The 12,609-nt window shown below is 38.6% G+C and overlaps 1 protein-coding gene across 5 annotated transcripts in view; it reads left to right on the top strand.

The window, feature by feature from the left end:
• SYNE2 (spectrin repeat containing nuclear envelope protein 2) overlaps positions 1-12,609 on the top strand; it is a 190,906-nt gene that overhangs the window by 25,526 nt on the left and 152,771 nt on the right. For 4 of the 5 annotated variants that reach the window (XR_010070850.1, XM_063333544.1, XM_063333541.1 and 1 more), the window contains exons 7-18: positions 155-336; positions 2,035-2,231; positions 2,698-2,798; positions 3,575-3,676; positions 4,413-4,550; positions 5,370-5,534; positions 7,419-7,531; positions 8,243-8,399; positions 10,120-10,216; positions 10,376-10,563; positions 10,739-10,903; positions 12,190-12,363. Coding sequence is in view for 4 of the 5 variants with exons in the window: in XM_063333544.1 (XP_063189614.1) it covers positions 155-336; positions 2,035-2,231; positions 2,698-2,798; positions 3,575-3,676; positions 4,413-4,550; positions 5,370-5,534; positions 7,419-7,531; positions 8,243-8,399; positions 10,120-10,216; positions 10,376-10,563; positions 10,739-10,903; positions 12,190-12,363 (1,779 nt within the window). In the remaining variant the exon portion in view is untranslated. The remainder of the gene's footprint in view (positions 1-154; positions 337-2,034; positions 2,232-2,697; positions 2,799-3,574; positions 3,677-4,412; positions 4,551-5,369; positions 5,535-7,418; positions 7,532-8,242; positions 8,400-10,119; positions 10,217-10,375; positions 10,564-10,738; positions 10,904-12,189; positions 12,364-12,609) is intronic. The other variant, XM_063333542.1, reaches the window with a different exon arrangement.

The following is a 12,609-nucleotide window of genomic DNA, read 5'->3' as shown; positions in this document are numbered from 1 at the left end:
GGTTGAACAAACAAAAAAACCTGATCTGATCTTTGGGGGCAGGGAACTATTACAGCTGTCATTGAGTCCTTTCTAATTCTATGTGGTTTTCTGCTGTTGATGTCTTGATAATTTTTCACTGAAGCCTGATTAACTCTCCTATCATCTCTGATAGATTGAAGAACTTGCCAGGACACTTGCTTGTACTTACAATCAGCCTTCACTTGATCGTTCAAGTGCTGTTGACTCCTCTTCAAAGACAAGCCGATCAGCTAAAAAAAGTGCTAAAATTAAGGAACGGTGGAAGATTTCTGCTACAAAGGCTCTTTTGTTGTGGGCAAAAGAACAGTGTTCACTGTAAGTTCCATCCAAGACTTACAAATAGTATGTTACACGTTGTATTTACGGCTTTCCTCTAAATGTGGTTTTTCTCTCTTTTTTTTAAACGTTACTTAGTGACAGCTTAGCAGAAAATCCTTTAGATTTCAGATGTTGTTACCAGTACTTTTAGCATCAATCAGGCCCTCAATGTTTTGACATGAGCCCTTTAAATATAATAAAGCAAATCTAATTCTGCTAATAAAATACCACAATGTAAATTGAGTTGTTTGGCTTTTCTCTTTTAGGGCCTTCTGTGTGATAACTCTAGTGGAATGTTTATGTGATTTGATAGTATTAATCCTTGTGGTTGGCACTGGTAAACAAAGTTTCAATAATTAATTTTTTTGAAAATAGAAAATGTGGGATTTCTAGGATTCCCATGCCTTGTGTTTTTCTGTCGAAACACTGCATGATCCCCAAGAAGGACCCTAGTGAACGTAGGAGGTCCAAGTCCCCAGTTCTAACAAGAAGTTTGCTTATGCTTGATGTACACATAGCTCTGTTGATTTCAGTGGGATTATTCACAGCACACAATCTAGAACAGATACAGGTATTTCTTGCAAGGGGCAGGCTTTACATTTTCTTCAAGGGCTAGTACTTCAATCCAAAATGTTTTGAATATGTTTTACAATAATGTCAGCCCTTTCTCTCCAGCTCTTTGGTTGCTTTATATTATAATAACATCCTTCCATGTTGTTAGTGGGAGATAAAGGCCTTCATCAGCACATCAGATACTTTCTGCTGGGAGAATGTTTTCAGGCACTGAAGTTTCTCTTTTAGCTGTGTTTTATCAGGACAAGATTGATTGGCATGTAAAAACCAGCTCGCTGTCCGTTAAATCTTCCTCTTTCTTTTGCTTGCTTTTCTTTTTCAGCAATATTGCTGTCCGTTTTGTAGCATCCTTTCTGAACTGTGATTACCTTGAATGATTTTGTTCTCAGTGAATCCTATAGTTTTTGGTAAAAGAACAAATCTTGTAAGTCCTGGCCCATTGTTGGTAACTAAATTTGATCACCTGAAACCCCACATCTTTTCCATGCCATAACACACTCAGAATACATGAGGTGTTTCTGGAAAGTTATCCCAGAATTCCCTGTGGCTTGTAGAGCTGGACACCTCACAGCACTGTTCAGGCACCGCTTAATACAAGATGTTTTAAAGACACAAAGCTAAATAAGAGAAAAAGGAGTATCTTTCTTGCAGTAATAGATCTCTTTTAAGGTCTGGATTTTCTAAAATGACAGAGGTGATTCCAATACTCAGTGCTCTTACAGTCAAATACCTGCATGCTCTTCAGTGCTTTGCTTGTTATTTTTCCTTCTCATAGAATGCACAGATATTGAGCACAAAGTTGATGTTCAGAAAGGATATTGGATCAGCAAAGCTCTGTCTTCAGAATGCAACATAAGATAAAAACATTGAGTCATTTTGCAAAGAGTCATTTTGCAAAAATAGTAAAAACATATATAATTATAGGGATTGGTAGTACTGGCCGTACTGTTGTCTGACCCAGCTTTTCCAGAAATTCAGTGGCGACGTCCTCTATAACTCCTTACATTTGGTTCATACCCCATTTTACTGAATTTATATTTTGTTTCTAAATTTCTAAATCTGTACTTGGGACATCTGAGGAAACAGGCTATGACATTTTGTTTCTCATCATTTTGGGGATAGGCATGGCTCTATCAATGTGACTGATTTCAAGGCAAGCTGGCGAAGCGGACTGCCTTTTTTAGCCATCATCCAAACCCTACGACCAGGTCTAGTTGATTTGGAGAAGGCAAAATCTAGAAGCAATAAAGAAAACCTGAGAGAGGCTTTCAGAATTGCAGAACTGGAGCTGAATATTCCACGGCTTCTTGAACCTGAAGGTAAATGATCTGCTTTTTTTTGGTCTTTATTATCAGAAGTGAGATTAATATAATCCTATATGTGTTGACTTATAATACAGGAAAAAATAAGGCTATGCTTAAGTTTGAAATGGAACATTAGTCTTTACTGTAATGCTCATACCTGAGGTTCTTTATTTTATGACACCAACTATACTTAAGATTTTTGAATTGGCAGCAAATGCAGGAATGATATGCAGAAGAAAGGGTGTGAAACTTTCCTGTTCATGGGAGAAGCTTGTTCATTAGCTCATCATGTAATATTAAAACATTCCCAAGGAAAAAATGTTCATTACATATTAATTTCTGTCAATGGTATGTTAACTGAGCTGCTGCAAAATAAACATGCTTCCGGTAATGTGTTTTAATAACTGCAGTATAGTGTGTAATTATGTGATCAGGCCTAGAGGGCTGTGTAATTATGTAAATGATGTATTGGTTCTTGTAGATGTTGACATTATGAATCCAGATGAAAGATCAATCATGACTTATGTGGCTCAGTTTCTGCAATACTCCAAGAATTTACGTGAATCTGAAGACGACGTGCAGGTATGTCATGTGATTTATCACTGAAGCATTTTTAAATGAATGCGCATCATGGATGCCAAGAGTATCAAGTACTTTCTTTACCCAGTTTATAACCTGACTCAGTAACAGTTAAATCATGGTTTGATCCTCCGATTCAGCTACTGACAGGGCTGAATTGGCTTGAACCTTATGATGCTCCTGTGTCATAGTCAAGACTCAATGTGACTGATTTTTGATGATACAGGTGGAATTGCTGTGCAAGTTGTCTTGTTTTTTCATTTAACTGTTACAGAGGACATTTTCAAGCCTGGTTGTCTTCATGCGTGCTCTGAAGTCTGTATGTAAATGTTGGGGTAGAGGCAGACAGATTTGCAAATGTGCAGAACCACCAGCTTTACATTTAATAGCTCACATGTAAAGCAGACTAAAGTTGTTACTCACAGATCACACTGGTTGCAAAACCAAGTTTTCTATTCTCTATATTCTCCTATGACAGTCTATGTATTAATTGATTATCTACATATCTCCATACTGATAATCTCCTTTCCATAGGTGTGCAGTGAGGCTCTACTTTTAAGATGCCTTCATATATCCAGGTGCCAGGTTTAAAACTTTGGCCTTGCCCTGTAATAGTGCCTGACCCAAAACTCACTAGAATCCCAGGAATTATTATTTGTTTTTCAATAGCTTTGAATGGGTTTTGTCGTACGCTCAATGTGTGTTGTTTTATGGCACAATGTAAATTAAAAACAAGGCTTGCAAATTCGAAAAATGAGATTTTCTGCTCTAATTACCAGGAAAAAGTAAGGGAGGCCATGAGCTGGTTGGCTGCACAGGAGAAGAAGTTAGCAAAGTTGCTCATCGACACAGAGAATGAAACATATTACCAGAAGTACAAAGTAAGTTGCATTTCATATTTAACTTCTTTTGCAAAAAGAAATAGTAAAAATATTCCCAGAAACAGCTTTTCATCTTCATGACCTAAACTGAAGTGTTAAATAGACTTTTAAACAAGAGTTGGAAATATGACAATGAATTTTGTAAATGCCCTCAAATGACTGAGGGAAGGATAGGATAAAATTGTTTCTGTTAGGAAACAGATATATGCTGCTTGGTTTCCGAGCAGAGCAAGAGTTTATGGAGAGAGTAAAGTAGTGTCTTTTAATTAACTGACATAGTTGAAGACTTGGACAAATTCAAGCACATAGGCCCTTTACAGAGCCGCCTTCACCAATTCTGTGATAATAATAACAGTAGCTTTTACCCAGCCTAGTGGAGGAGTTGAAATGTTAGCTATAGATTGTGCCTGAAGTAAAATTTTCTTTGTTTATATTGTAGCCAAGAGTTTGTAATAAAATGTCCCATGGGGGATTGTGAGGGGAGGAATTTTCCCTTTCCCTTGGTGGGAGGGGAGAACCATGTCCTGACCGCGCTGATGTTATATTAAATACAGATTTGCACCTATAATTTCAGACCCAAATACTGCCTGGAGACTTTTTCCTGCTGTCTTGCCTTTCTGTGCATCACACCCTTTGAAGTTAATGGAAGTCATACCAATGTGTTCAAAGGCAGTACTTGGCTCCATGAGCTTCCATCTGAAGTCTTCTATGAATTATTCTTCCTTTTTATCCCTAGGAAATGATGTCATTTATGGAAGCATTTCACCAAGAAAAAAACCCCTTTCTGCCTGTGTTGTTATCAAAAAGAAGTGAAGCTGAGCTGAGCGAAAGCCACCAGCAGATGAGAGAAGAGTGGGATAAATTGATCTCTCAGGTCAGAGGCATTTCTAGCTCACTTCGTTACTAGCATGGTTGTGTTTAATGAAGAAGCCTAAGTCTAGCCCAGGAACTCGCACAGGGAAGAGTGGGGAGGTGGTGTACAGTGCCCAAGAAGAGGCAGAGAGTGACCGTGTATTACCCTTCTGCATCCTGAGCCTCAGGACATCGAGACATCTGTTAAAAATAGCCTGCATCTGATTATCTTTGAGCACTTTTCTGATCAAAGTTTTTGGCCTATTTATGCTTAAAAGGTTCTTTTGGGACATAATTATGGCTTAGTTAATGATGCAGCTGGGAAAAGTGTGTTAATATATTCTTTCCCATGGTATGGATAGTGACAGTGAGATTTGGTTGGTCAGTGCTTTGCGATGAGGTTGGCTGTGTTGTCTCCCTCTGCCACAAGTGGGATGTGTTGGGCCTTGCTTGTTGGTTATTTCTCTTTCTGGAAGAGATGTTCCCCTGTCAGCCCCATGATGGAAAGCTGTCCAGAGCGTCCCTGTTTCCCCTCTATTTTGCTACTAATTCACTATAAATTTTCTCATTGCTGGTCCTTCAGATGTTCACCAGCCAAGGATAGTAACTGCCAAATTCTCTGTAGTGTTACAGAGATTACAGGCAGGTGAGCAAATCTGGGTCTCGGGTAAACATCGCTGATTTGCAGCTGACTTCACTGGAAGCTCCTTTTCTAAATGGTGACAGGTGGGGTTTTTTTCTGGCATGCCTAGAGCATCAGCTTATGGAGCATATATCAGTATCTTGAGGATGGGGAAGAAAATAATAGTGAGAAACTTAATCACTTGTTTTCCGTTTAAAGATCAATGAATGGAAAGCGAAGCTGGACCGGATGTTGCCCTCCCCTCTGGATGGCATCGAGGCCTGGCTTCAGGAGGTAGAACACCTGCAGGCGGAAGATTTGCCTGATTTGCAGGACCCGTTTAAAGCAATGTTTGTCTTCAGAGAAATAATTGTAATGTTTAAGGTATGCTGATCGTAAAGGAATATTCTGCTGCAGTCTGACCCAGCAAAGCACTTGTTATGGAGTTTCTATTTGACATTTTGGGAAGTGAGATGGATATGTTTATCTTCTGAAGATTAAAGGCTCTTCTGAGCATACCTTTAAACAATGATGAGTTTAATTAAATAACTGCATGGGTATATAAAGATGTTTTCTGACTTCACTGGGGTGAGATTAAATTTCAGTACTATCTGAATGAGTAAATTATGGTATTTTTTATGTGGTTCCTGCAACTTGTTTGTTTGTTAAGTAATAACACAGGGTAATTGCATTCTTATCTTTAAATCTATGTTTAATACATACCTATTCAGAAAAGCACTTGGGCTCAGGGTTACATTCCAGCGAGTTCACGCAGTTTGTGTGTTTAAAGTTAAGTATTTGCTGAATCACTCTGTAATTCCATTCAAAGCAATGAGAGGTATTTTGATACCTCAGAACCATGCAAGTTATTTATTCTGCTTTTGAAATCTTTACACTGATAATAGTTTAAACGGTCTCTTGAGTTTGAAAACATTAAAAAGAGTAGATGTGTTGATGCCTTGCTGATCATCATAATTCTGTACTTGTTTTTTTTATGAACAAGGGGGAAGTTGGATGGTTCTGTGGCATATCCTTAAAGTGAATTTGAAAGAATGGGAAATAGACGTTCTTGTGAATGGCTTGATAACGCCACTTTTTGTACTATTGCCAGTCAGTTTCCAATATGAGAGGGATTTTTAACTGATAACAACTTTGCCAGACTTTAGCTATATGAATTTTGGTTTTTGTTGGTCAGTCTAAGTAGTTAAAGCATTTCTAAGAATAAGACAAACGTAGTCGGTTTAGGTTGGGTTTTTTTCCCATTGAATATGTAGATAAAATCATTATGTTCCTTAAGAAGAAGAAACCCAAGATACTTAATTTCTGTCAAATCCACTTATTCTAATGGAAAGACATTCTGCTGAGAATTCTTTTTCCCCTCCTTCATCTAGTCAGTCCTTCTAGTATGTCTCATATAGGCATCTTGTTGCCAAGGTGGTGGCTTATAATGGAAATTTTACTTTCACTTAAGATCTAGGAAACTACCCACCAATGCTCATAACTGTCTGACTGGAAGAGTGTTAAGGTTACAAAATCAAGTGTTTAAAGTCTATGCACTATTTTGGGGGTTGAGGGCTATCCCAGGATTCAGCTATTTCCACTAACATGCTTTGTGGCAAGTTTTATTGCATAGAAATGAACTTTTAGCATATTTCTTTATATGTCACTTATGAATAGGCTTATATTCTGTGCAATGCATTTTATGGTTTATTTTTACATAGGGAATTTGGTGCTGAGACACATGCCCATAAAATATTCCCCTGTCATGTGATACCGGCCATCAGAAGCTTAATGTGATATGCTATCAGCATGATGTTAGATGGAAATTTATTGAGCTGTCAAATGAAGTATTAAGCAAGTTGTGACATAATACGTTGATATTCAACAGTTTTTGCTGCCAGCCTTTGCTAACATGTAGCAAAGAACAACTTAATATCCTGAAACCATTACAATGACACTTTTTGGTCCTAAAGATGATAGTGAAAGTGCAGAAAAACCTGATAGCATGGGTAGTGTACATTCATGTTCCTTATATTTAACTAGATGCACAATGATAAGAGAAATCAGATCGTGCTGCACTAAATATGCATTTTAGAAGGTGATGAGGTAAATACTTTCATTGCACTTTAATGAGTAAAGACATTGGAAGATTGCCTTGTGCTGACTGCTTCTTAATAGCTCTCACTCTCAGGGCAGGTGACTTGCATGTTCCCAGATGAAATACTTTAGAATTAAAAGGAATGGCTTACTATGTCTTTTTCTTCACAGGGCTTGATGAGTTGTTTTGATTCGCACTTAGACACCCTTCAATCATTTAAGAATGAAGATGAGAAGAATATGCCACTAGTCTTGCCTGAAAAGTTAGAAGAAATGAAAAGAAGGTTGTGATCCTCAAATTCACTCTACTTTGACTATGTTGTGTTCTAGCTCTGTCATTGACTTGCTCTGCTGTTCTGAACAAAGCATATAATTTATCCATGCCTTGCAGAAAAAGAGCATTTTCCACCTAAGAACAGATTGACTGTCCAGTGGAGCGAGCAGGTTCACTCATTGGTTCAATGATTGTCTAATTATAGTTAGAAAGTGGAGCTCATTAACAGGCCTTTTTCGGATGCCTTTTGCTGGTGTGGATAGGAAACACTCACTACATATAGGAAACATGAATATTTTGAATGTAAAAATTTCTCTGGGGGTGGGGATTCTTTCTCTGATTTTTTAATTTACACCTTTTAAAATCACTGAGATCTACAGGTTGTGCAACCCTGTATAGCTGTTGGAGGGTATTTTAAAAAATGACCAGTGAATCTGTGTATGTAACCTGAGACCCTTTGACATATATATGGCAGATGCCCTTTTTTTGGGCATTTAATTTTTTTCATAAATTAAGGAGTCAATATTGACTCAAAATTGTTGCTACTTAAAAAAAACCACAACAAAACCAGCTGTTGTTACCTTAAAATTTTACTCCTGTCATAACAAAATAATGTTTACATATATGTCATTCTGAGTTTTTAGGCTTAAAACCTAATACATTAATGCTTTCTATATCCAGTGATTTTGAGTCAACTTCTGTAACATTTCACTGTTTGCAGATTTAGTAATATTTGTTTCACAAACTCCAACACCTTTCTTGAATACCACTATGGACTGTGCTCAGCTGTTGCCAATGAGGTGATTTTAAAGCTGAATATCTGGGACATGAAATATGGGACAAAAGAGTCCGTGGAATCACTGCTGGAAAATTGGAATGTAAGTTTAAAATATATGTATCACACCCTGACAATAATTATTCTTCCCCACCTCTCTTTGATTCAAGATTCTCTTTGATTCTTTGATTGTGTCTGTCCTCATCTGAAGATACTACGATAGTTGGTAGAAGTGTGGTAGACTTGTGAGATCTGGGATTTATGCAAAGAAGGACAGATAGATACATTTCCATAGAAGTTTTCTCTATGTCTTCCCATTTCCCTCTGAATGAGAGTTCTTTCTTCAGTTTGGAGAAATAGAGCAAGCAGTGACTATTTGTAATTTTCTCTTTGCCCTTTTTTATTCTTTATTGGGAATATTTCTTTCTTTCTAGACTATTTACAGGGCCAGCAGTAGCAGCCGTTCCCTAACTCAAACCTCTCTGGGGTAGTTCAGTAGTTGCTGTCTTCAAAAACAACCATTACCCACAGTGCTGGCTAATACTGCCTTTTGCTGTTGCCTCTTCCTTTTCCAGCTTCCGTTACCTCCTTATGCTTTGCGTTGAATATGAATAATTTTGTTTTGTTATATTGTGTGCTTAGCTCAGCTTCTGAGCTCAAGTTATTAAAACTATGCAATTTGTAGGCCTATGGGAGGGGATGGATTGCCCTACCCCAAAACCTGACAAAGATGCATCAAGAATAGCTGCAGAGAGATGAAAATGCTGATGCCATCAATTTTGCCCCATCTCCAGTTACTAGGACTCCTTGTGAATTACATCTTAGTGGAGTTTCCGAAGAGTTTCTCATAAGCTTTTCAGACTGGCAAAGCACTAGTTAAATTAGTGGGAATTTCAACATCAGAACTGTGGAAGGGAGGCAACAAGAGGCTGTATAAAATATCAGTTTTCCTGAGCCGTGTTAACCTTACTCTGTGGTGAGGTGGGAGTACAGAGTTAATCTACGCTGAGTTTCTTGATTCAGTTGGTTTCATAAATACTTATTATTATGTTATTTCTACAGTTGTGGTTCATAGTCTTTCTCAAGCTGATAGAATATAGAGCTTTCCCAAGGAGTTTAAGGCTTGTTGCTCTGGTTCCATGATGTGCTGTCCTGGCTGAGTGGTGGCACGGTGGCCCAGGTTTTTCATGGCCACAGAGAGAGGTTTGTTTCGTAGCCTTCTAGATAGGACATTTGTAGGAGTGGGGAGCTCTGGGGTGAGATGCAGCTCAGACACAGAGAGGCTGAGGATCAACTCTCATTCCCTGGATGAATGTTCAAAGCACAAGTCTTCTCCTCTGCTCCCATTTCTTCCTCTCTCACCCTTTCCATGCACAGTTTGGATTTTACTTGATCTGCGGCAGGAACGAGGCATGTCAATATTTCTGTGCATGCAGGAAAACCAACCTTTCACTTTCATCACTTTTCTGACTTATGTGATTAAATTCTGCCTGACTTGTGCGAGATGCCATTTCTTAATATTGCCTAGGGACGTAACTTTTTGAAATAAGCAGTCCTGATTTGTACACGGCTATGACTCAGGCAATGGCATTCAGGAATTAATATTCCCATTTAAGTTACTCACCGCACGAGCAGAAAAAAGAACAGGTCTATTTCAGACTAAAGGGTGCAGTGGAGTTGCTGGATGGGCTTTCCTCTGTTTGCATTTAACCTGCGGGTTATAGGCTCATGTTAAAAAAAAAAAATCTAACCCAAGCTGCATTTCCTACCTAGTTTTATGTGGGTTAGTGTTACCCATGCCAATTACTTTTCACTTTGGGCAGAATTTCATTGAAGAAAAGAGACTTGAAACACAACTAGAAACTGCTACTCACATCTGTGAAGATTTGAAAAACAAAAACATAACCGATCCTGACTTAGGTGAGTTCATGCATATAAATTGATATGAAGACCTCTATTTTGAACTCATGTGCTGTCACCAGTTTTAATTCCCACTATGTTTTGTGTAAAATACTGCTTCTGTGTAATTAACCTCTCTGTTTCCGAATCTAAAATAATAGTCCCTATTTGATGTCCTAGCAGGAGATCCTCAAGAAATTAGCAAGCTTTTTAAGACAGTGGAGTCAAAGATTTCTATGTGCAGAGACTATATTTCCAATGTGAATACCACACTACAGAAAGTCTTGTCTTCCTGGAGTAATTATACAGAAAACATCCACTTACTAAAGACGTGGCTGGACGAAAAACGAAATGAGCATCCGAAAGAGGTATGTAGTTGTAGTTGGATTTCTCTTTGTAATGACAGACAGAGATACTTGGAAGCCTCCTATAAGGAAAGCCATATGCATGACAGTGGTGGTTGTTGTTGCTTTTCTGTTCCCCATTTTGGAAATAAACTTTTGGCAGGGTTCTGCTTTAAATAATTTCAGTGCCTCTGTCTAGATCCCGGCTGAGACCCTGGCAAAGTGGAATTCGGTTCATGGTTCCTTAAATGAAGCTGGAAATTATCTCATCGAAGTCAGCAAAGAGCAAGTTGGATCGAATATTGCCAAAGAGCTGAAGAAACTGAATAGGAGATGGGCTAAGTTCATCAAGCGGACGCACTTTGTAAGTTACTAATTTCATATGACTCTCTTGTTATGCAGCCTTCAAAATCATATTTTCTAGACTTAACAGCTTCCTAATCAGAGGTTAATAAATCTTTTAGTCAACTCCGAATTTCCAGTTTTAAAACAGGAGGAATGGAGAATACACAAAGGCATTCCATTCTTAAGTCTTTGTGACTCAGTTAAATGCTGTTTATGACACGATGGAAAATGTTCAATTTTTTGAATGGAAATTTTAAAACCACTTATAAAAGGAAATCTTATTGCATGATAAAGCTCTTTATTCAGTTCTAGAGATGGAAGTAATCGATTTGTTAAGAGCTTGTGAGTCTTTGCTAAATTGTATAATCTCTGTCTCAGCTCGTAGAAAGTAATTATTGCTGCATAGATATTTCTAGGGTTGTGCAACTTTACACCAGCTCACTTGACAGGTTGCTGTAAATTCCTATACAACCTGCTTAATGTTACATATATTATGTTTCCTAAAATGCTTTCACAAGAATGACATTTTTGCTCTGGTTGGGAATATTAGAGCTCGTAATTTTCTAAGTTGAGCCTTTCATTGACGTTTATTAAAGGTCCATCTGTGACAATAAATGGTGGCAAAAAATCACAACATTTTTGTAGGATATGAGCTTAACGAGAATGCAAGAAGGTCAAAGGAAACATGTTCCCAAGAGTGAGGGAAATCTGGAGTTTCCTAGAAAAACCTGTATTAAGAGTTGCTTTTAGGAAATACATTCAGAAAGCAGAGATAAAGAGGCCTCTTCCACCCTCAGAAGGGATGAAGGACATCAGGAGGGTTTTTTTTCTGGCATTGCTTGGGACATTATGGCTATAATGTATACTATATTTATTTTTATATATAAAAAAGCAAGGGCAAATGCTTGAGCTCTCACCCATGACTGCCAGTACCATTAAACTGTTAGCATGCTCACTGGTCTGGATTTGACCAACACCAGCTACTGTTCTCTTGGAAAATTCCCTGGCGTAGCCTGGGGATGCTGCAGCCCAGGATTTATTCTTCATAGTAGTGTGGCTGTGGCTGCTTGCTTATAGGGGAAGAGGGCAGACCATATGGGCACAGGTTGTGCTGTCCCTCTTGCTCTCAGGGTTGAAGAAGTGAGTCTCACATGATGTATTTACCAGTGTGTTTGGCATTTATTTCTCCTTTGTCGCCCATTGGATGCACAAGCCTAAGTGATGACTGGGTTTTGCAGGAGGATAGTGGAGAGGCCCATGAACCAATGATGGGTATGAACATCTTAGCCTGTTTTTTGTTTGTAGCTTGGTGAAGAGAGCGCAGGTGCTCCTGAAAAGACCAGGGAGCTTCCGGGTAGCCTGGAGAAAATTGAAGAGCTCCTTGGAGGGGTGGACAGCTGGGCAGCAGAGATTGGACGCCTGCTTGGCGAGGTCAGCCATGAGAGGCCTGTGCAACCTGAGCTGGAGGAACATTTGCAGGTGAAAATGGAAATACACTGCTTAAAATACTTGTTCATCAGCTTCTTATCTTTCAGCATAGATTAGTGGCTGAGGTGAAATGAGCCATCATCAGTGAAGCAGAATTGAATATGGATTTTGTGCTGTAACACTGGCAAGAATTCAAGGCAATGTTAGTGTTTTGATGTTATATGCCAGGATCGCTCCCAAATGATTCTTCCAACATCAGTGCGTCCAGATGACAAGCAGATGCTAATGAAGTGCTGT

This window comes from Chroicocephalus ridibundus, chromosome 4, assembly GCF_963924245.1.
Source record: "Chroicocephalus ridibundus chromosome 4, bChrRid1.1, whole genome shotgun sequence".
NCBI classification, from domain to species: domain Eukaryota; kingdom Metazoa; phylum Chordata; class Aves; order Charadriiformes; family Laridae; genus Chroicocephalus; species Chroicocephalus ridibundus.
This window is presented reverse-complemented; position numbering and strand designations above follow the sequence as displayed.